This window comes from Podarcis vaucheri (genome assembly GCF_965113315.1).
Source record: "Podarcis vaucheri genome assembly, chromosome: 1".
NCBI lineage: Eukaryota > Metazoa > Chordata > Lepidosauria > Squamata > Lacertidae > Podarcis > Podarcis vaucheri.
In genome coordinates, this window is record NC_138759.1 from 84,308,797 (window position 1) to 84,333,726 (window position 24,930).

The 24,930-nt window shown below is 46.1% G+C and overlaps 1 protein-coding gene across 1 annotated transcript in view; it reads right to left on the reverse strand.

Moving 5' to 3' along the window:
- DTX4 (deltex E3 ubiquitin ligase 4) overlaps positions 1-23,815 on the reverse strand; it is a 38,690-nt gene extending 14,875 nt beyond the window's left edge. Inside the window, exons 1-2 of the mRNA XM_082211720.1 lie at positions 22,750-23,815; positions 2,556-3,330 (exon numbers count right to left, since the gene is read on the reverse strand). Of these exons, the coding sequence (XP_082067846.1) occupies positions 2,556-3,330; positions 22,750-22,960 (986 nt within the window). The 5' untranslated portion in view covers positions 22,961-23,815. The remainder of the gene's footprint in view (positions 1-2,555; positions 3,331-22,749) is intronic.
- Positions 23,816-24,930: the final 1,115 nt, after the last annotated feature.

A 24,930-nucleotide genomic window follows, 5' to 3' on the forward strand; every position in this document is an offset into this window, starting at 1 on the left:
CCTTGCTCTCTTCCTTGGGAAAGTCTTTTGGAAGGGTCACGGGCGATTGGGGGGGGCACCGGGCGACAGAAGGCCGATGGCAGTCAGACAAAAGGGGAGAAACACGCTAATTAGATGACCAAGAAAGAGTGTTTTGGTCAGGGGAGGGTGGGGTGTCTTCCAGATCAGGCAGTGGCGTGAAAAGCTTTCAATAGGGCTTTTGAGAGGAAGGGTCCCTAGATGTGGAGGGGAGAGAAAAAGAATGTTTCACTTCCTCATTAGTATTCAAAAGGGGTTTGCAGGCCTCCCCCCATTTTCATGGTTAAAGGGGTCTGTGGTATTTGCTATAAGTTGGGGAACGCGGGAGCTGAGAGAGGCCGAGGTGGGGAGTGCCAGCTGTAGGCAGTCTTAGATCTTCATTAGGGATTTTTTTATCATGCTGGCATGTCAGGCTGCATACATTAAGCAACACCACAGCTCGGCCCCATCATGTTCTTCTAGATTCTCAAGTCAGGCCCTCTGACTTGCAACTGGCTCATGCTGCTGGAATCTCCAGAGATGCCTCAACTGCAACATTTTTGTTGTGTTTATTTAACCTATTGTCCCGTTTCCCATGTTTTGTAATCTACTCTAGCGCTGCCCATGACAATGAAGAGTAACAAATACCGTATTTTTTGCACCATAACACTCACTTTTTTCCTCCTAGAAAGTAAGGGGAAATGTCTGTGCGTGTTATGGAGGGAATGCCTACGGGTGGCATGCCTACGGATTTTCCTCCTCTAAAAACTACGTGCGTGTTATGGTCGGGTGCGTGTTATAGAGCGAAAAATACGGTATATGAAATTAACGAACAAGTCAACACTTAAGAAGTCAGATTCTTTTCAGCTGAAAACCCCCCCCCCAAATGTTTGTAACATCCGAGCTTAGACTTCATGTCAACCTTTTCTCTCCTGTCCAGGTCCATATTCCCTTGGGGATAATTTGTTTAGGGCCACATGCAGACTGTGGGCAGGGCCAAAGTCAGCACTGGGATGGGAGGCACAGATCCAAAAATGGGGCAGGGCTGCCCCTTCTCTCTCTCTCTCACTCCCTTCCTTCCTAGATTACTCTTCCCAAAGGCCACACCTGGTTGTTTGCAAGGGACTTATAGGAACATAGAAAGCTGCCTTATGGGGAGTCAGGCCATTGGCCCATCTAGCTCAGAACTGTCTCCACTGACTGGCTCTCTCGGATTTCAGGCAGAGCTCTTTCTTAGCCCCTCCCTGGAGATTCTGGGGATTGAACCTAAGACCTTCTACATTAGCAAAGCCACTGAGCTACAAGATAGAGCTGAGGGCTGCATATGGCCTACAGCTTCAGATGGCCCAGCCTTGCTTTAGGTAGTCTTTTTGCTTACTGAAAAATCCTTTCACAACACTGAAACTTGGCTTGCTCTGAGAAAAAGTAATCATTTTCAATGTGAGGCAAGATCTGGTTTGACTCATCATTTGTCTCGACTAGCTGAGATGGGTGTTGGGCGTCTGTCTCTGCAGACCACGTCAAGCAGAGACAACAGAATTGGAGGGAGGGGGCTCAAAAGAGCTTCTCCCGCGTAATGACCCAAGGGTGCACCATGGTAAAACAGCAGTGACCCTCTAAGAAGAGCCCTGCTGGATCAGGCCAAAGGTTCATCCAACTGAGCATCATGTTCTCAGTGGCCAACCACAGGATATCAACAAGCAGGCTCTGAGTGCCATAGCTGTCTCCTCATTTCCAAATCCTAGCAACAGAGGTATAGTGCCTTCATCAGCAGAGACAGAATTATTATTATTATTATTCAATTTCTATACCATCCTTCATCTGAAGATCACAGGGGAGTTTGCAATATAGCCTTATCTACTTGGAGAGTGTGGACTCCATATGCAAAAAAGGGGAGGAGGCACTAATCTGTACAGTCCATAGAGATTCACTCACAACTCAGGTTTCCTACCCCAGTGGTCCCCAAACTGTTCTCCTCACGGACCACTTGAAAACTGCTGAGGCTCTTGGGGAAACGCGTAACGATTTTTCAATTGCAATGTGCTGCACTAGATACTGTATGATTTTTAACCGTATTCCCATCGTTTCTTTTGGTTCTTTTCTATTGCACTTTGTTGCATTCCATTGAATTCAAATTGTAACACAATAAAATAATGTAAAATTTAAAATTATGCTCTGTCAGTGCAAACATTTCAGTTTGCCGGAATGCTCGCCCCCCCCCCCCGGTGAACTGTTCTGAGGGTTCTCCCGACAGTCCGCTGCCCTGCCAATCTTGGGTGGGAAAAGAGAGGAAGGGAAACCCCTGTTGCACTAGTGAGTTGAATCTGGTCTGATGCAAGAAATAAAAGAAGCAAATAACAACACCATTAAAAATCAATAGGACTCACAATAAATAAAAATAAGTATGACCATTTGATGTGATTGATGTCTGCTATCCTCAACCACAAATCCACAGACACCTGAATGAGGCTCGTGAACCACTGGTGCGCCGTGGACCACCGTTTGGGAACACTCACAGTCACACACCCCACTGTCCGAGACAACTGCAATGTACTTACCCCGAGGCAATCAGCACACGGGACTGCGCAATGGCTAGGCGCTGCAGGTTGGTACGGTTCAGTGTATTAAGGCTGGCGCGGGTCACCTTGCCGTTGGCGCTGGTAGGGCTGGCGGGGGAGCTGGCTGTGGTGAGGGCCGGAGTGCTGGCTGCCTGCCTCCGGCTCACCTGAGAGGCCAGGGTCTTCAAGGAACTGCGCATGGTAGCTGCTCCGTCTTGGGGCTTGTGGATAGATGCCGGCATGGGGAGCTTGGCGCTGCCAGAAAGGGAGACAGCTTTACAGGGAGGCGGTGGTGGTTGTGCGGGCGGCTGCTGCTGCTGCAAGAGCTGCTGCTGGCTGACCGAAACGCCAGTCCCTCCGTTGCTCCCGGCTCCCACCGCTGCTTTGATGCTCATGACGAGGAGGCACTGGGGGCAAGTGCAGGCCGGCGCAGGAGGCGTGCTGGCCACCCCAGGGCTCGCCGGCCACGACTGGGATTTGGGCAAGGTGCCGGTGACCAACGGGTAGACCATGTCGAGGCGGCGGCGGACGCGGCGCTTGCGCTGCGTCTGGCGGTTGATCTGCCCCATCGTGCTGAAGTCAATGATGTAGCAGAAGCCGATGGCAGTGAGGTCAATCCAGGGGTGCTGCTTCTCGTAGGCATGCTGGATGGTGATGCCCACCTCCATGTCGTAGGGAGTCCAGGTGCCATTGTCATTCTCCCACTCCCACACCACGCCCTTTCCCGGAGCTGAGGAGGGGTCGTAATAGCTGCGCCGCACGGGGCGAATGGTGCCTGTGGGAAAGAGCAACGGGAAGAGGGTAAACAGAAAGGCCCCAAGAGTTTATTATAGCTCAAGGTCACACAAGCCTACTTGAGAATGATGCTCAGAAAATGGTTGTTGTTTTTTTGAGAAGCACTAGTAGACAAGAGAGCTGGTGTAGCACAGTGGCGAACCTGTAAGTCTCTGGCTGAAATTTCGCAACCATCCCCAACTCACTGAGTGGCCCTGGGTCACGTAGATACTATTGGCCCACCTCACAGGCTTGTTGCAAGGACTGCTAAGCTGCTGTACATTAAGTACTTTGGACACCTATATATATTAAACAGAAACCCAATGGGCAATGGAGAGTCTTCGCGTGTGGCAGTCTGTGAAAGCTGTGTCTGATATATTCCAAATCTTCCCCCATTATGGAAGCAGGGGATGGATCTATACAGTTCCATGACATAATAGGAGGGTAGTAATTGGATGCTGATTGGCAGTTAGTGATATGTGAGGGAAGCTAGGTAAGTTTGGGGGGCAAGTATCAGCAAAATGGATTTCTCTGGAAATTATGCACAGCTTGCTCACTGACTCAATTTCCTTTCAGCAAACTCGGTCTAAATAGGCAAAGTCGAAGTGGATTATAGGGCATCTCTCATCTTCTGTGCTTGGCTTTTGCCACAGAACTGCACTGCAGTTGAATCTCAGAGACTATGAGGCCACTATTGAAAGTTTGACATTCTCTCATTCATATTCTAAGGATATGCACTGAATCGTATTGTACGATCTATCCATTGGGTCACTGCTACTTTGCCAAAATCCCAGTCATGCCAAGCAATCCCTGGGGTGGTCCTCACACTGTCAGAAGGTGCTTTGATCTAGCAGACGGAGGGAGACCATTTTCACCAATTGCCCTCCCCTTCACACACGCGCACACACACACCCCACCCAGATCTCTCACATTGTCCCAAATGTTCCTCCATTACCTCCTGGAGTAGATTTGGGAGTGGGGATGCATGGAGGGACGCACGACAAAAATCACCTCTCACTCATTCTTCTGAAGGAAGCCCATGCTGGAAGAGTGAGCTACCATTTGCATAAGGACCATAACTGAATACAACCCAATAGACTGGCACAGATCAGTCATAGTATTCATTATTAATACACTGTCAATTACTGTGCATTATGAACTTGAAGGCACTGCTTTCCATACAGTCCCACAACACAGTGATTACTCCTGATTTAAGTACTAGTGGTTTTGCAAAAATAATGTGACTTCTTTTTAATGTCCTCCCCACTCTTTGTTTTGATTCATATTCATATTTGATCCACATTCATATTCTTACAGTGAAAATGGTGAAAGACGTGAGTGGTGCTTGGAGCAATTTCAAAAGGAAAGGGGGGCCACACAGGATTCCCACTGATATGTGGGCTGCTTCACATGTTACTAATTAATAAACAAGACATGTATTTGTGTATGTTTTTATGGGATCCTGTTGATATATGTGCCGGCTAGATGTGTTTACTTAACCATGTGTACACTGCAAAAGAAGCCACTCAGAACTGCAACTGCCTCCCTTCTCCCTGCATCATGTTTTCATAGTGATATAAATGCTGGGATATGCTTAGCAGCTAGTAACTTCTGAAGTGGCCTTGAGGGTGAGTCTTCAGCTCCTTGTCCCCACACCCGCTCCACCCATATAATTCACTGTATTTATTATGTCCAGGCTCTGGGTGTCATTGCTTGCACAGCCAAAATACTGCCACCCATACAGAAGAGGTCTGTAGGCGAGCAACATTTCTGAAGAAAAAACTTGAGCTCCTCTGCCACAAAAAAGCTGATTACAAAAAAGCATGCTCACTGGCCATCAAATGCTGCTTGACTGGGCATGGCAGGGGGAGAGAAGGGAAGAAGTGGGAGGTGGAATGCCTTGAATTCTGAATGGCAGCACCCCACACTGCAACATTTTGTTGCAGATTCCACTTGTTATTTATTAGTTCCCTGTCCCTTGCAGACATGTGACCTACCAATCCTTAATCTTCCATGCTCTTTCCACTTCTCCTCTTAATCACCACATTCTTTTTTTTAAAAAAACCCAAACCCTCCAACTTCTTTGACTCTTTGGAAGCAGAATAAATTATGCAAAAGCAAAGAAATATATGCTTATTCCCAAGAGTATTTCGAGTACACAATCTGCATTACGGCCCTGCTTTTGTGCTCCCGTCTCTTCACATGTGTAAGCTACCACAGCACAGAATTTTAGGTGCTGCTGAAATAACAATCCAGCACTGCTGGAAAAAATAAGACATAATAAACATTGGTGGGGGAAGGAAATTGATCTCTGCGGTTTCACTGCTGACCCGGTTTCTAAATGCATCTTTCTCCTCCTGGGTAAAATCACCTGAGGTCTCAAGTACACAACCATTATTTCACAATAATTGTAATGCCATTAGTGTTAACTAATTATAACACCATCATTAACTCCTGCCCATTGATGTAACCAAGGATCCCATCAGTTTTCATGTACAAAAGACACACAAGCTTATAGGACTGGTGATAAGGGATTCTTACCCAGTGACAGAATATTTATCCAACCACCGGAGGTTAATAACCACCACACCCTTATTCCACAGCTGGCATTAATCCGCAGACCTCCAAAGCTGTATCACAATACAGTGGAACTTTGGGTTGCAGACGTAATTTGTGACGGAGGCATGTCTGCAACCCACAGCGTTTGTAACCTGCAGCGCCGTGTCTGTGCATGCGCGTGATGCAATTTGGCACTTCTGTGCATGCGCAAGCGGCAAAACCCAGAAGTAACACTTTCCGGTACTTCCGGGTTTCCCACGGTGTGCAACCTGAAAACGCGTAACCCAAAGCGTTTGTAACCCGAGGTACCACTGTATGTGGAAGCAGAAAACAATTCAGCACTTAAACAGGCAGCTACAAATGTGCATCGCTGTTGCCAGTGCTTTTTTTTCTGGGGTGACGCAGGGGTACGGATACCCCTAAACATTTTGTGAATCTAAGTTTGGCCTCATTGAGAGGCAGTATTTCAATCTGAGTAGGAAAATGAGAGTATCCCTAAAAAAAATTTATGGGAAAAAAAAGCACTGGCTGTTGCTATTCCTTGTGGCATTTTGCTAAATATATGGGCCTAGCTCTATACTATTTCAGTTTCCTTTATATAAAAATATCTAGCTTGCCATTTCTTTCTGTTCTGAACTATGCTGAGGGGGAGAGCTGCAATAATGGCTGGAACTGCTAGCAATGAAACTGCAGGTTATCATTGCAGATAATGTATGAATCCCAACAGGAAGGTTACAATTTGATGGGATGCTCCAACAAACACACACCCTATTTCAGGCCAAAGAGGTATCTGGAGATTTCTGACATACTTCCCTATTTCACCCACAGAACGTGCTAACAAGATTTCAGAACTATTTCATCTTTGGCAGTAGAGTTAATGGGCTTAAAGATAATCTGATTAGCTACATTCTGAAGCATTAAATCCATGGTTCTCATGTGTGAGGGGTGGGCCTCCCCCTAAGGAGCAGAAGGCAAATATGAGGGGAAATATAAGCCCCCCCCATCTTCCCTGACATCACCAACAGACCAGTTTTTCCTGTGCAACTCTGAACAAAGTACATGAGGAAAACACAGGGTCACCAACCCCCATCTTTAGCTCATAGTTCTAATGCAAGTGTTGGGGGCATTTGCAGGGGAGAACAGGAAGGAAGAGGGAGGTATTGTTCAACCCCTCTCCTGCTTGTGAATTCTCTGCTGCATAACCAGGTTTCGGCAGCTTTACTGTCCTCCTGGTGTTTTGGACTACAACTCCTATCAGCGCCAACCAGTATGGCCACACTGGCTGGGGATCGTGGGGGTATTAAGCCAAGATATGGAGGGAATAGCAGTGGGGCAGGGGTGGAACAAAAGGCTGGAAGGCAAATGATTCAACTGAAATTAAGCAAGTCTGAGTCTGGTCAGTGCCTGGGTGGGAGACCACCAATGGTTGTGTATACACCATACATTTAAAGCACATGACTTTTCCCTTGCCCAAATATTTCTGGGAATTGTAGTTTGTTAAGGCTGCTGGGAATTGTAGCTCTGTAAAGGGTAATGTTCCCAGGAGTCTTGAGTGGTGAGAGGCATGTGCCCCTCACAAATGTATGGTGTGAAGAGCTTATGTACACTGCCCTCAATTTCCTTGCAGAGGAAACACAAGTTAGTTAGATAGATAATCAATCAGTCAATCAATCCCACCCATCCTAGGCTGGCCTCCAAGCCCATGTGTAGTCTTTGAAAGCAAGCAGTTGTGTGGTCAATAGCTTCTATGTCATCAAATGCTGTGACAGAATGGCAATCATCAGGGGTGACTCTGGCGAGCGGACTCATTTGCAAGGTAAGGGACATTATCATGAGAGGGTCTTGTGCAGCTGATTGTCAAACGTAAGAGCACAGAGAAGGTATCACAATTCCTTCAGAGGCTGTTTTCACTACTCCTTTAAAAAGGCAGTGGGAAAGGCATGCATTGCTAAACTATTCGACAGAACAGGTGAAAGATCATTGCAAGCCACCCATCAACCACAATTACTGTGACTGTTCCAACTGTTACCACAAATCTTCTTTCACTCAGTTTACCAGGTTCAAAAATGATGAGCCCTGTTGAATTAAGACAGGGCAAGCAAGTAGAACAACAGGAGAGAATGCATATGGCTCCACATTCACTGACCACCGTAATGGAGGTAGTGATGTGGGGTGGAAGTTTTCCACTCCTTTATTTTTCTGAGGGAAACTTTTCTGTTCTTATTAGTAACAGTGAATGGATGCCAAATGCAAATTCAGTATTAGGCAAGCATGGCAGTTTCAAAGTGTTTAGTTTTGTTAATTTGAATGTGAGTAAATTAAATATGCTAACTTAAATCACTGTGCAGGCCCTACAGTGTAAACTGAGATTTTTCTTATGCAAATTACTCTATACAAATTAGCCAGATTTGCATAGGAAAATTTCCTAATTCAAAAGTTTTGGTAAAACTTACTAGCACAGAAATGAGGACTTTCCACTTATAATCAACATCATTGATAGAAATGAGAGAACAAATGGTGTAAGAACAGAATCAGTTGTTGATTATTCTATGAAGGAAATGTTAGAGGTGTTAAGGGATTCTCACATATTAATGCCTTTATTATATGTTGCAGAACTTCGGTGAGGCAGCAGTTACGAGTCTTAACCTCAACCTGACTGGCTTAAGGTATGATCGCTCTGAGTTGTCTTTGAATTTTATCTCACTGGTCAGCTACTGCCCACCTTAAACCAGGACTGCAGGTGGCTGAGAGGCAGAGAGAGCAAGTGTTTTGAGCCCTCTGTAGCAGACAAAAGAGAGTTCCTCACTGCAAAGTCTAAGCTGTCAATACATGGTTCTTCTGGATGCCCTCCATGCCAGAAAAAGGTGCAGTTATTATCTCGGAGGCTGCTATTTGAAGCAACACTGGTTTTTTTTTTAGATAAGCAATGTCAGTATTGAGCATTTTCAGCTCACGGTCAATGATGGCCATCTTCTGCGAGTCGTTGACCTGCAACAGGTCTGTGGATAAGCCAGGACACATGGTCCTGACATTCCACCTTGCTAGGCAGAAGAGGGTTTGTTTCTTTTCTTTTTCTTTTTGCCTGGTGAAGAAGTTCAATCTGCTTGTCGAGTGATACTCTGAGATCCAAGCACCCACTGAAGCAGGCAGATATTGGCAGTTTGTCTTCAAAGACTCCCTGGAAAAGACCCTGGTGTTGGGAAAGATGGAGGGCACAAGGAGAAGGGGACGACAGAGGACGAGATGGTTGAACAGTGTTCTCAAACCTACCAACATGAGTTTGACCAAACTGCGGGAGGCAGTGGAAGACAGGAGTGCCTGGTGTGCTCTGGTCCATGGGGTCACAAAGAGTCGGACACGACTGAACGACTAAACAACAACAGGTGAGAAGAACTTCCCACTCCTCCCCTTTAATTTCTCGCAGTCCACCACCCCAGGAACTTTTCTCCCAACCAGATCATTACTGGAAGTGGACTGGGCCAGGAGAAAAATGCCCTTAAGGATGGAGTGTGGAGAGTTAAAGTGGAGGAGGGAATAGGTTCAGCTCTCAGCACACACCTTCTGGTGTAAAAATCAGACCCTCCCGCCATTTAAATGTGAACAGGGCAGAATAAACCAGTATGGCTGCGCTTGGGGCTGCATCTCTCTCATCACTTACCCTAAATGCATAAGCCTCACCCTAAATGCTTCACCCTCCCATTTAAACAAATGGGGTTTAAACACACATAATTCTGGCTGACTCATGCCCTTTATCAGCTGGTGTCTTTTAGCAGAAGCATAATCTGACTACTTTGACATAATTTGGGTAAAACTAATTGTTGGCAGGTACACCTGTACTAATACAGCACATGCTAAAAGGAGGGGTATAAAAGCTAAGCCTACAATTGCAGAGAAGCAAGTGTGTTTTCCTAAAAAACACACACACTAAACTCAACAATTTTTAAAAACTCAACAACTTTAGGGGTGTCCAGATTTTTACTTCTTGAAATATGGCAACCCTATTGTATGGGGAAGGGGAGAACAGAAAGATTTATTATGGGACAGTGAATGACAAAACTGAAACATAAATTGACAATAGTGCTGATCTGGTCTGGATCGCTTGCTAATTGGTCACTAAAACTGCTGTACACACTGAGGATACAGATGACTGGAAAACAGGATAATTAGCTAAAATACATGTAATTTGCAGGCTAGGATATAAAGCCACTATAGAGATTATGTGAAGAATGCAAACTATTCATTTTTAGGGATTATGTTTAACTCACTTATCTCTGTTTATAACAACAGTCTCATGCAAATAAATATTTCTGACCGGGGATTTCCTTTTAAAAGAAAAAGTATTCAAAACAGAGGGTGACTATTTACTGAAGCAAGTTTCACAACTTGTTTTATACATGGGTGGTACAAAATTGGAAAGTTGGCAATTTCCCCAGAAAAAAACCTAGTTCAGAAGAGGACACTGAGTAAGATCTAGTTTATACACCACTACAACCTATATTTACCAGGGCTCTGCCCAGAACAAGGAACTGGGAAAAATAAAAACTATTATTCTAACGAAGTAAATGTTGTATACTTAATTTAGCAACTGTGTAGATTTTAGTTTAAACTTGAGTAAGCTAATCAAAACAAAAAAGCTCAAGGTGGGCTAGCTGGCACCCCGAAATATTTCTAAATCAGTGTGTTTTTCTCCTCCTTCCTTGTTAAACAAGTATTACCTTTGCATTGCAAAGTGAGAAAAGGATGATCAAATATTGAAGAACCCCAGGAGACAAATGCTGTGATAATTCTAGAGACTCAACTGCTTAGTTGAGCTGGTTAGCAAAGAGATCATTTCTTCTTATCTGGTGATTCCTTTCTCGTGGAGGACTTTAACATGTAGGTGGTGCTCCCCAATCCTGCTCACATTTTCAGACACACACACACACAGAGAGAGAGAGAGAGAGAGAGAGAGAGAGAGAGAGAGAGAGAAGCAGATGCAAATTGCCTTTCTCCAAGCGAATAAGGAAGACTGCAAGGTCTGAATTAGGGAAGTGACAAACTACAGTGACTACTGAATGTGTCTGCCCAAATGTTTTCAAAAGGGTGGTGGGGGGTGGTGGGGTGGGGGTGGAATGCCAGAGCCAAAATGACCTTTGCCCCATGATTCCAAATAAATACCTGCACAAAAACAGGGTTGACTGACTTTTCACTTCTTCTTTTATTCCAATCCTGCTTCCACACAGAAATAGGAGGCTAGGCCATCTTGAAAGAAAGGTAAGAGTACATTGGTGCAAGAACCTGAGCTGAGTGAGTGCATGAAGGTTCTGGCCCAGTGCCTGGATGCAGTGCTGGGCTCAGTGTGGGCCAATAAACTAAATTTAAATCCTGGCAAGACAGGAGCACTACGGATGAGACGTTCCCATATCAGGGAGATAAGCCAGTTGGGGTGGAACTCGTTTTGAAGGAGCAGGTACACAGTACTCTTGGCTCCAGCTCAGTCACTTGAGGTTCAGTGGTGAAGAATGCCTTTTACCAGCTTCAGCCAGTATCCCCACCACAACCATTCCTGGATTAGGATAGGTTAGCTATGGTGGTTCAAAAGCACAGGTAACCTTAAGGATACCTGTCTCTATCTATGTGAGGTAGATTCTGCAGCCTGGATGTTATACATTGTCAGTTGCCCACGCCCAATAACACCTGTGATGAGGGACTTGCACTGACTGTCAGTAAACGACCAAAGCTATCTTCAAGGACTTACTATTAGTACATAATAAAGCCCTGAACAACCCAAGGTCAGTGCACTTAAAATATCACCGCATCCCCTATACCCTTGCCCTGTCTTTGCAATCAGCCACTGAGGCAAGTCTGACTGCTCCTGGCAGTATAAGACTGTCCTCAACAAGCAGCTGTGCTTGCTTGGTGGCACCAGGATTATCAAACTCTACCAAATGAAATCAAATGCCCGTTGTCTGTACAATGAGTTTCAGGTGTCAACTTAAGGCTTCGTTATCTCAGCAAGCCTTCATATGAAAATGAATTATTATTCTTATAACCCTCATATCAGATTATCCATTTTGTTCACTTCCATTCCTTTAATGTATTTTGCTTTCATCTTATTAGTCATATTGTTTTGGTTTTAACTGAAGTATAGATACCACGTAGATATATGTTTATTGATTCTGTGGTATATAAAAGAATACCAAAGAAAAGAAGAAGAAGAAGAAGAAGAAGAAGAAGAAGAAGAAGAAGAAGACCAGCTCAACAAAAAAAGCGGATCAAATATAAAAAACAGATTTGCTACCTTTTGTTAATGGTTAAAATGCCAATGGAGAATAACTCATCATCAAACGATGTGCCACATCACTCCCAGAATCTGCAACTCCAAACAAAAGTGGATGTGTGGCACAAAGGTGATTTGGGGTTCCAATTTATGGAAAGCAGTCTCCACCACCCTGAGCAGTTCCAGAAATTGCTTCTGAGAGTAACAGCACCATGCAAAGTTGCACAAGGAACAGGTGCCTGGCACAGATGGCTGAACACTCTGGATTAGCAAGTGATCAAACAATGAAAAGGAAAGGATAAACCTGGATCATTTATTCTGTTGATTGTAGTTTAAGCCTGAATTACATGAAATGCTTTATAATTTAGCAGCAAATGCACTGTAGCAAGCACGTCACAAAAGAAAGGCGCTGCTGTGATTGGATTTTGTTCCATTAAAATGTCTGAAGAATTTATTGCTGGGGTGAAAGAAGGTGGGCATGAATTAATAAAGGCAACCAGCTTTCTATGGCTAACACCTGGATATTCCCCCCACTCCCTGTTTTGATCTCTTAAGAATTCCTTGCCTCCTTAGGCTTGAGCGAAGTAAATACCACGGATCAGGGAAGACCACACACACCATAACAAGGTATTTCAGGCAGAAAGGGCATTTTCTGAAGAAATTATGTGGGGAGGTGGACTCTTAAGAAATAATCAGGCAATACAATGGAGAAGCCTGTTACAAGCTAAACCGCAGTACCGCTAGTGCAAACCCTATAATTTATTATAATCCATCACAAGAAGGGGAAGGAACCAGCATGGGGAGGGGGGGGGGGTTGCTGGAATTTCAGCATCTGGCTCCATCCATCAACCTTGTGGGAAAATCCTCCCGACACTCCCTGGGTCATTCTGAATCAGGCCTTCAGCCTCCCATTCAACAAGGGAAGAAAAGGGACAATAGCTATTCAAGACCTTGCCAGGGTCACAACCCCTCTACCATCAGAACTCCTTAATGACCCCAAACAACAACATTCATAGCAACTGGAGAGGGAGAGGAGGGGAGACAGGCAGAACAATCGCTCATTCAGTCTGGGGTGTGAGGGGATTTCTGCCCACCCTCCTCAGAGGCAGCTTCTCAACAGGATATTGACAGCATTCCCCTTTCTCAAGGAGCCAGTAGATCTGAGGCTGCCAAAAACCGGCCTGGTATCCTAACCTTAAAAAAGATCTGAACAACCCCACTCACATTTAATGGGATCTGGCCTATGTTCACATGCATAATTACTCCAGTTTTAATGGATTTTTAATGCACTTTTGTGTCTATCTGTTCTCAATCAGAGGAGTTTAAAGAGCACCGGGAACAGAATTACACCTTGTCCTTGAAAAAGAATGTCCCGTCCCCCCCGCACCTGAAGTGTCAGTCCAGGTAAATATTAGTGTGCCTTCCATTAGTCATGGCAAAAAATGATGAAGACTTAACACATTACGGGGGGGGGGGGGGATTATACCTGAATACTGTGTGTACCAACAGTGTTCCTCAAAATATGTGAAAGGCAACCTTATTTCTTCACCCTGTGTCTATGCAGTATGCACACGATGCAGGGAGTGGTAACCAACCCCAGGTCCTGGCAGCATGCACACTTAGTAAAATAGAGAAGAGTAGTCCTAAAGTGTGGAATAGGAATTCTAATTTGTATTAGTGACTGTATTTATTCTGCAGTAATTAATTTAGAATGGACTAAGTCCGGAGTACCGTAATTACACATATTCATGGAGGATAAAACCATCAATGGCTATGAGTCCTGGTGGCAATTTTGCCTCTAGTAACACACTCAGGTGCTGGGGACCATGAGCAAGAGAGTGCTGTTGAGTTCATATCCTCCTTTTTGGGTTTCCCATAAAAGCTGCTTGATACAGAATCCGTTCATTGGTTCATCTAGCCCTGTGCTATCTGGAAATGCCAGGGATCAAACACAAGACGTTCTGCATGCAGAGCAGATGTCCTACCACTCAAGCAGTGGCATCTTGTTGGCAACAGCGAGAACAAAAAGCTGAACTAGAGAGGCCTTTGGCCTGATCCAACTTGGTTCTTCTTAATGTTAGTATTGTCTTGTGAACAGTCCCTGAAAAGAGCAAAAAGCACTGGGGTGGTTGGGGTGGGGACCAAACCATGAAGCTGTTACAGCTCCCACCTCACTCCTGAGAAGACTTTAGTTTGAATAAGGTGGACTGCTGGAAATGGCCTCTGTATGATGACTTACTACCCATCATGGCTGGATTCTGTACTGCTGCTGCTATAACAGGGACACGCCAGATGAGGAGGGACAGAGAAAGGGAGAGCAGTGCTAACAGAGATATGAAGGCCTGGGAAATTTTCTCCTCCTGTTCATTTCCCCCCAAACTGGGGGGGGGGCATAGAAAAATAGGTGGAAAATTGGGGTCCCCTCCAATTTTTCTGTACCCTGCCAGAAGCCTTCACATGTCTAGTGCTGCACCTTACAGCAGCAACTTATTGGGCAAGTATTCACAGTAAGAATTGTTTCAACCAGTCTTCACGTGACGCTCATCAAACGTATGAGCCCACGCTTACTGGAATTTATGGGATTTGTATTTCTTTCTTTAAAAATTCAAAATATTTGCTACCCACACTTCATCAAAAGATGCCACAATGGAGCACAGGAGTGTGAATAAAAAATAATTCACACAAAACATATACACACAATTTAAATCCAACATGTAAATGTAGACAAAAACAAATTAAACCCAAACAGCTAAAGAGCCAACCAGAAAGAAAGAAAAAGTATCTAAAATGCTAAAACACTTCTCTTGGTGCTTAAAAGCTTGTAGTCTCTTTCTCATACACATGCAGAGCAAAACCCACCATGCTCTTTAATGGTTTTACCCAAGTCTCTTGCTGCCTCCTTATTCAAATATTTTTTAATTCAAATATTTTTTGAAGTATAGGATGCAGGGGTTATGTTCTTTATTCAGACCTGGAAAGCAAGCTAGATGATGAACTGTACTGTATAATTCATCAGACTTTCTAGTGCAATGTGTTGAATCAACCAGGGTTCAAATATGAACTCAACCATGGCTTTATAGGACACCTGAAAGGCACTGTGGATAGACTTGTCTAACCAGGGAGATGTGGGTTCAAGTCCCCACTCAGCCATGAAACGTAATAGGTGACTTCACCTAAGGCTGCTGTGAGAATAAAATGAGGTACTTTTAATAAGATATAAGTCTTTGATATGTCCCCCAGGACATGGTCTTACAGCTGGATTCACTCATGCAATGCATTTAATCAGTCATGTGAGGGAAATTCTGCCTGCACTAATTCTCCTCCCATCCACACTGTTGACATGGTCACTGCAACCCCCATCTGTAAAATGGGAGGAATAAAAAATTCACAAGCAAGTTTAAGTCCTAAAAAACACCCTGAAAATCAAAAGTGAAATATAAGGACAAAGAAATTAGTCTCTAGATAAAATTCTAAATATAATGGGCAGAAATCCTTTACTGTTCTTTCCTCAGGCAAATGAATGCCTCCCCTAACTGCAGAGACCCTGCTAGATTTGAAGGAAACTTTTGTTTATTTGTTGGTATTCTTCTTCAGCCTTTCCTTTTCCAAGAGCAAAGCAAACATTAATCTCTGCCTGTCTCAGAGCTGACAAAGGCCTATAGACAGGCCGGCAGCCTGCCTGGCCCACTTTCTTTCCTGACCCACTGGCTCTAGCGCCAAGATGGGACGAGCTTAGACTTCAAAATTAGTTTGACTTTGCTTCAGCAAAATTCAGCGAGGGAGGTGGAAGGACAGGCAGACACATGGCTCTTATCACCGTGGCAACCACTCAAAGAGGAGAAGGACAGTGCTTTTATTCAAGAGGAAGGGAGTGAGTTCAGGGAAGGGGTGGGGAGCGAGGGAGCCCAGGCCACCACCACACAGACAAGAGGTGGCCTGCATGCTAATGGCTCGGGAGTAAAAGCACACCCTGCAGTGCTAACTCCTTCAGTAGTAATTGCATCACAATGTTCAGCCCACATCCGCCATGCTGAGGAATGGAGTGGCCAGAATGCTAGTTTTAGAGGCACCATCCACATCTATACAAATGTACAGATATGCACAACCAAATTCTGCAGATGATCCATCAATATCAGTGCAATTGTTGCATCCTTCACAATTTTCCTTTATCAGGATGGCAAAAGCTCTGCCTATAAATTCCTATCAGTGTGTGTGTGTAAACACTATAACTTGGGCATTAAAGTGCCCAATGAAATTGATCAGCCACAACTGGAGGACAAACTCTCTCTAACTATCTCTTCACGCAATGCATACTCAGCTTACAAAGTTCATTTCCACATGGTTTACGGATGGTCACTAAACACCAATTCCTTTTTCAAATGGGCGAGTTGAATTCATGGAGGATAGGATAAGATCACCATAGGCAAATGGTACCGCACACACCTCTCTCAAGTCAACGTGCATAGGATCAAATACTTGCCATGTTATTTTGGTGCCAGAGACACAAAATCCAAAAGTGCCACTCCTTGAGAGTAAAAATATGTTGATTCAAATTGAATAACTTAACAAGTTTCTGTCCCTTTTATGACACTAAAATTCAGCTGCCTGGGGCAGCTGCCTCTCTCTGCTTAACGGTAGGACTGCCCCTGACAGAAATAGCAATCTCTCGCAAGTTCACAGTGTAAGCTTTCCCATAGCATCTGGCTAGTGCACAGAATGCTCAGCTAGATTATTTTTTGTCTTGCAAGGCCAGACCATTCTCATGTTTTTACAGGTTCTGGGCACTCAAACACGGCAACCCCTGAACCAGGATATTAGGGGTGGCTAGCCTGTGGCTCTCCAGATGTTGCTGGACTCCAACTCCCAACAGCTCCAGCCAGCATGGCCAATAGTCAGGGATGATGAGAACTGTAGTTCAGAAACATCTGGCATGCTGAAGGTTAGCTATCCCTTCAGTTGATGAATATCTGATAAGTCAGGCAATAAGTTTAACCTTACAAGTCTGTTTCACAATCGACAGGTGGAAAGCCACAATCAAGACTTTGCCTGTTGCCTTGCTTTGCTACTGCCTTTGCCTCAGCATCCATCTGCTGCTCACTGATAGTTCCTTATGACATGATATATGTGTGCTGATATGCGTGAATATGTTGCATCAAAATGGCAGCTGAAGGAGTGCTGGGAGCCACAGCAAGCAGTAGGCATGCAAGACAGGTAATAGCTCTTTTACTGAGTGTCCAAGGCAGTACATCTTCATTACCTTGTTAATCCTTCTACCAGCTCTGTAAACGTGGGCAGGCCATATTAACACTCCTTCTAACAATCCTGTTACGTGCCATATTAATTAGCAAGACTAAATAAAGAATACTAAAAGCCTGAAGGAACAAAGCTTTTTTGGAAGGAGTTCCACAACCAGTGTCCCACAACTAAAAAGGCCCTGGATGGACTAAAACTGTCCAGCTTGGGCTGACGTTGACATATGAATCAGGAATACCCACTCCATAGTTCACACTCTTAACTCGCTCTACCACTTGCTATACCACTAGTATAGCAGAGCTAGATTTCCAGACTGGGGTTCCTAACATATGCACTCCAGGCAGCTATTGCACTGCTCCAGGGACGCGGACTTATAAAAAATATTGGGGGGGCCCGGGAAAGCTCGTGAAATGTAAATAAGCTCATGAATATGCAAATAAGCTCATGAATATGCAAATAAAGTGGCGCCGCCCCCTCGTGAGCGAATAGGGGAGAGCGTGCTGCTGCCTATTAATCAGCTCCGGAACAGCTGATATGCGGGAAACCTGGGGCTAGAGGCAGAAGCCCCCGCCCCCGGGGATTCCCCTGTTCTCGCGGGGGACGGCCGGGGCTCTCCAGCTAGGGCGCGCGGCTGGCTGGCTGGCTGGGGAGGGAGCAGGTGGGGAGGAGGCGGGGGACGGCGGCAAGGGCGCCCGAGATTATTGGGGGGGCTGAGCCCCCCCAAAAAATTTTTTGAGGGGGCTCAAGCCCCCTCAAGCCCCATGGAGTCGGCGCCTATGCACTGCTCCGAGCAGCACACAAACAGTCCCATAAGTCTTCTGTGCTCCTAACACTTTATCCACACACCAAACATTCTTTATGTGGGTGCCCATATTTCATGCAGAGAGGAAGAAAGCATGCATCAAGGCTCTGAGATGAATTTCATTTCACAGTTGTGAGGTAACTTCAGCTCCGCAGGGATGAATGACTCCACTTCACAGCCTGCCTTCAAGGCCGGGCTTCAAAGGGTACAGCAGAAGCAAGGCAACTAGGCCTTATCGTGGAAAGGCCCCAGAATACTCAACTCTCATGATTCCAGAGGGGAAATAAAGCATTATTGGGTGGATGGGTGCATTTTTGGCCCCTGGGTGGGGGATACATATAGCAATGGGAGGACGCTTAGGTAGGTGGGTGTCACAACTGTTTGGTGGGCTGGGAGGAGCATGATTTACATAGCACTCCCAAACCCTGGCAGGAAAGTATTTGTGGCAGTAAATTCTGTGGCAGGGCAGCGTGGGCACCTGAAACAAGCCATACAGATGGTGTGTGAAGGCGAAATGTTACTTGCAGGATGCCCAGATAAGATCTAGAACCATTTTAGTCATGCTAGTTGACAACCTTCAGCAGGAGACAAATGGAGGGAGTGTGTCCCTCTTGAACCTTGCAGACTTTTCTTCAGCTTTCAGAACCATCTCCCATGGTATCCTTCCAGACATGGTATCTGCTTCTAACAGATAGGCTGGTAGCTGAAGGGGGTGACAGGAAATTGTGGCTCCAACCTTATGGGAATTAACCTGTGGAGTGCCACACCTTTCAAAATCAAACTACTGGAAGAAGTAGGCTAATGACCTCCAGTAATCTTCTTTTGTAGCCCAGGAAGGCAATTGATTCTTCAAACTGTCTCTGGAGTTAATAGTGGGCTGAATGGGGGATAATAAACTAAAGCTTAATCCATGTAAGTTAATGGATTGGTTGATCTAGTACTGGGGTGGGGAATCATTTTCCACCTGAGGCTATGCTCTCTCAGGACCAAACTTGTAGGTCCTTGAGGGCACACTTGCATTGCCAGTGTGCCCCCAAAGCACACTAGGTCAGTGTTGGCACAAGCACAGCACACACACACACACACTGTTTGAACATACATATATGCACACAAACACATACATACATACACAATTTTTTGCTCTCACCCCCGCCCCCACAGCAGTTGGGCTTGGGGGGGGGGTAAGCATTCTAGCTTTTTCCAAGACTAATTGGCAAAGGAGGGAGGGCTTTGATCTTCATGGAGACTGCAGATGGGAAAGTGTTAACCCTTCGTTCTCCAGCTATGACCCGTCCCCCAACCCACACACAAACGTATACACTGCATTTGGCCTTGAAAGCCTTCTGTGGGAAACTGTTTTCAAGCCTAACTGATGCTGGAGTAGTCTGTGGGCTAGATAGGAAGGCCCCACAAATTGTAGCGAGGATGTGGGCTTCCAGTTCCTCACCTGGGATTCACATGTCTAAATGAAGTAAGAGAAGTGATATCATGCAAGTGTTCTGGAAGGCAGTTCCTAGCATACAGGGCACCAAGAAAGAAAGGGCAGAATGGAAGTCCTTCAGATAGTTACTAGTGATGCTGTTGTAGGAATGATTATCACAGTCATGGATGTACTGGGGATGTATATTCTCCACAGTGCATTAAAGCTCAGCTTGAGAGTCCCTACTATGAAGACTACATGTATCTATTTGTAATGATACCCTCTGTGTGGTCCTAGGGAGGCCTGGGCCGTCAGCTTCTTACCTGTGTTCAAAAGGATAGAATCACAGAATTGTACAAAGCATACAAGACAGGTGGTCATCCAGCCTCAACTTAAAACCTCCAATGTGAAGGAGAGTCTACAACCTCTTGTGGGAGTCTGTGCCACTGTGTCAACCAACTCTTAACGTCAGAAACTGTTTAGTCAGAATCTCCTTTCATAACTTGGGTACCTGCTCTTTAGAGTGACTGTGAAGTTATTTAAGTCTTAAGCTACTTGTTTTTGTGTTTAAACTGATTTTCATTCGTTTATTGTATTTTCCTATCTGTTTTATATCTGTAAGATGCTTTAGAAACCATTTTTGCTAGGAAAGAGGGATAAAGGCAATAATGGATGTCCGAAGAACTGGGCCTCTGCCTACAAAAGCTTAGGCCACAATATATACAGTATTTGCCATTTGTTAAGGCAGCCTTTGCCAACCTGCCACCCTCCAAAGGTTTGGGACTACAATGCCTAGCAGCTGATGGCAGTCCAACACATCTGGAGGGCATCTGGTTGGCAAAGGTTGCTTTAAGGTGTTAGAGGACTCCACTGATTTTGATTCTCTTCATACTGTCATTTTTTAAAATAAAAAAATATCACTTTTATTTTAAAATAAACTGAAGGTAAAATATACTTAGAGATGATGGGGGCGGGGAAAACGCTCCTTCAAAATGACAGACCAGATACAGGGTTTGCTTCAGGCCATAGGATGCTGGTTTATTACATTTTCAGAGCTCTCTTGAATGGAATATTTAGAAATATTCCCAGCTTCTCAGCACCCAAAGTTAGAAATCTGACTGTAGATCTCTTGCGGTGTCCCCCTTGCCCTCAGATGAGCTGTAAGCCTCCTTTTCTCGCCCTTCTTCTGTTCAGTTAGAGCATCCTCCCCTAAAATATTCCTGTTCAATTCCTCTGCCTTGCTTTCAACATCTCTTCCTCCCTCATCTAGCTTCAGTCTATCCAAAATGCAGTCTGCTGCACCAGAAGGGGAGGCTCTCATTCCTATGCACTGTGGTGGCCTGATTCACCTGTTATCTCCTCCCAGCTCTCCTCCTGATCCAATAGCTTTACCTCTTCTTGACGTGAGCTCACTGGCAGTAGCAAACCGGGATTCCCAGCCAAGGAGGCTGATGGCTTTCCCAGGGTATTTTCCTCTTGTCAGCAAAGACAGCACTCAGTCTCTCTCTCTCTCCACCTACAATTGATTCCCCCCCCCCTTCAATCATGAGACTGCAATTGCATCACTGAAGGTATTTCAAGAACATTTTAACTAGCGGCATTCAGCCCCTCCGGTAAATCCTTTGATCAAGGTGCTTATAAAGGGGGGGGGAGGGGGAAGGCGGAGAGCAAGAGCAGCACCAGCACTGAAGCACCACCCACATCTCAACCAATGTTTCCCCTGCCAATCAGGAGGACTTTATTCGGTTTGCTATTCAATATCACACTACTATTCCAGCCTTGTGGGTCCCCCCCAACCCTAGCTGGCAGAAGAAAACGGAAAGAAAGCAGACAACTGACAGAAAATGGAAATAACTTCCATTTTTCACACATGAGTTCTAAAGGTTAGCATACATCCTTGATGGATGTCCCTAAACATTTATTTTGGTCAGAACCAGTAATAAACATCCATCCACTCAGAGGCATATGGGTTGTTGTTTTTTTCCAAGACTCCAGGGTGAAGGAGGAGTTAGAGAACCCTCAGGGTGCAAACACAGTTTCATTTCACTCGGATTTGTTGCTACTCTTTAACAACCTTTTAATCACCCTGGGTAAGTAAACCACTATCTGTCACTGCCTGTCAATCCACAATAACAGGGGAAGTGGGACATTCTAAACCGCATTAGTTTAGAGGCGGGGGGGGGGGGGCCTGACTCCAGACCACCACTTAAGATGCAGTGCAAAGATTTTTAGTACAGTGAACATAATATTTCTTCACGATTCCTGGGGAATGGCTATTATGAAATTCTGGTTTTCCTTGTTGCTCAGACTTACTCTGACCCAGTACCTAAAAAGTTCCAATATATCCCATATTATTCCCCCAATCTTCACACTTCTCTCCCTGGACCTAGGTAATCCAACTATGTTTCGACTCTGTTCTGAGGCACACACAGTCCAATTCTATGCATTTTTACGCAGGACTAAATCCCACTGAGCCCAATGGAGTTTACTCCCAAGTAAACTCCCCCCAATACTGCCTGTGGCCCAGAAAGCCCTTGCCACCCCGCAGTCGCACACTTGCTTTTCCTTTGCAGGTATGTAAGCGCTTGGGAGTTCATGAAGGCTAAGCAAGGCACCTGAGAACAACTAGCAACGGCACTTTCGGCTGTGAAGATGACTGGGCTGCGCAGGCAGTTCCCAAACTTGCACTCGCGTTAATCCAAAGTACAAGCTTTGCCCAGGTTAAAGAGGAACTCCGAAGACATCCAGGTGGCCGAGAAACCCTTAGATGAGCTCCCTCGTCTCATTTCTGCCTTTGCAGTGGCCTGGCAGGTTAGGGACCTCTGCCACGCCAGCGTACCGCGCGTACCCACCTCGGGTGACTCCTTCTCCAGCCTCCCCATCGGTTCCTCTCTTACGCCGCCTTCCCCTCCCGTGCCAATCGAGGGGCTGATCCCACCACGGATCTCCACCTAGATTACTTTGGACACCACGTCTCTCGATCCCAGGGGTTCGATCCCCGGTGTGGCCTTTTGTTAGGCAAGGGAGGGAGAGATGGGACCGGCCGGGGAAGGGAAAGGAAGGCGAGGACCGGCTCCCGGGCCACGCGGTGGGGTGGGCGCTCCAGGCCACGCCGGGGCACACTCACCCGTGTCTTGGCGGAACTGGTGCATGGACTGCAGGTCGATGATATAAGGCGACAGGCGGTTGTCCACCTGGCCTAGGACGACGCTTCCCCCGACTCTCGGCCCGGATCGGATCACCGCCTCGATGTGGTGGCTCACGGCGGGGCTGTAGGGTCTCCAGCGCCCGTGCTCGTTCAGCCATTCCCAAACCACCACGGCCGAAGCCAGCAGCATATTGGTGGCGGTCTCCTGCAAGCAAGCAAGCTCTCCCGATCCCAAGCGGCGCCCGGAGGAGCCCCTTTTCGCCCGGTCAGCGTCCGATCGGTCTCATCTACCCCCTTTAAACTCTGCAACGTCACGGCCACTAGCTGCCTGGCTGCTTCTTGGATCAGTTCCAGATCTTGCTCTTGTCAAATCTCTCCCTTTCTCTCCCCGGCAGCGAAGAGCTGGGCTTTGCGGGGTTCACAAGCGCCTCGATTCTGCTCGCTTCATGCACCTTTTTAAAAAAGGCTTCTAAAGCTCTCATCCCACCCACTTGAAGACTCTTGCTTCACTGCCTATAAAAATGCATGCATTTAAAAAATAACAAGGATCCATCCACTCAGCGAGCTGGAAAAGCAGGTTCCGTCATTTGCTCTGTAAAGTGGCTCCGAGGGGAATTTCTCACTATCTTTACAGCGAAAGGAGGGTGACTCAGTTACACCAGTTGCATCTCCTCCTCCTGTTTTCCTCTCTGCAGCTGCACGGGGGATCCTTCTCAGCGAGCCCTTCTCGGAATTTCATGCTCTAGTTTTCCCCCTCCTCCTCCTCCTCCCCGTGCACTAGATGCAGCAATCGCTCCAGCTCCACCTCCCTGTTGCTTTTCTGCCTGCCTCCTTTCTACGAGGAATCCGGGTGAGTGGGATTTTCTCGGCACAGCAGGAGAAATGCAAGCCTCCACCAGACGCGATGCTCGCTTTCCAAAGCGGAGAAACAATCACCCATTGCACGGCACGGGCACTTCACTCCTGCCTACTGCAACCCGCAGCCTCTCCCGCTACAACTTCCCTGCCTTAGCAAGGTTTTGGAGTAGGAGCCGCAGCACGAGCTCCCCGGGAACGCGACGTCTCGAGCGCGCGAGCTCCCTCCTCCTCCTCTCACCACCATTACCTCATGCTCGGCCCCCCGCCCCTAAGCCCACCCCTCTGGCCAGCATCAGGGCGCCATCTGCTGACCGTAGAAAACGAAGCAGCGGCAGGAGGGACTGAACCATCGCACGCAAAACAGGGGGGTGGCACTTGCCACCACGAGCAAGCAGAGAACGTGCATGCGAGGAAAGGCCCGTCTGCAGAATCGCCCGTGCCATTGCTTTCCAGCCAGGCCCGCTGATTTGCCACAGCTCCTCACTGCAGCCTCTAGTGCCCTCCAGCATTTGCAGAGAGGAAAATTAGGTGAAGCAGTTGGATTGTGAGAGTAGTTCCTTCACAGCTGAGATCAGAGGAGGCAGTGGCGACGAAGCATTCCTTTCGGTCATTCCCTGTTAAATAATTTTGTAACTTTAAAATGCAACGTTAGTCCTCACTCCTAAAAAGCACAGCTTTCTGATATTTTCCAGGGGCGTAGCTGTGGCACCTTAAAGACCATTGCGGCATAAGCCTTCCTTGTGACAATACTTCAAAAGTGTTGTCCTGAGTTACAGGGACATATGTACGCTATAACTCAGGATTCACACATCTGATGAAATGGAGTGTAGTCCATTTGCTTATGCCATGATAAATTTGTTAATTTTTAAGGATGCCGCAATGTTTGTTCTAGATGTGACAATTCTACCTTTATCTAATCTATCTTGCTAGTGTAGAAGCCAATTCCAATTTTTAAAAAACAACAACAACCACCTACAGTATGGTCATTGCTTAGAGGCTGGATCAAAGCAAATCAAGGAAGCTAAAAATTCTGGTGGCCATATGAAATATACTCAGAGTCGCAAAGTGATTTCATGCTTTTTATCCAGCTCATAGTGGTGAGGAGGAATGAAAGTCCCCTCAAAGTATCTGCTTTATATACATTATTTACACAATGGGCTGCACGTGATTGGCTAATTCCGGACTTCTTCTGTAGGCCAATCAGGTTGTGGATTCACTTCTATCTGGAGCTGGATTGGGTGGCTCCTGCCGACCAATCATACTGCTGCATTCTGAATCCTATTGTTCTAGTATCAATCAGAC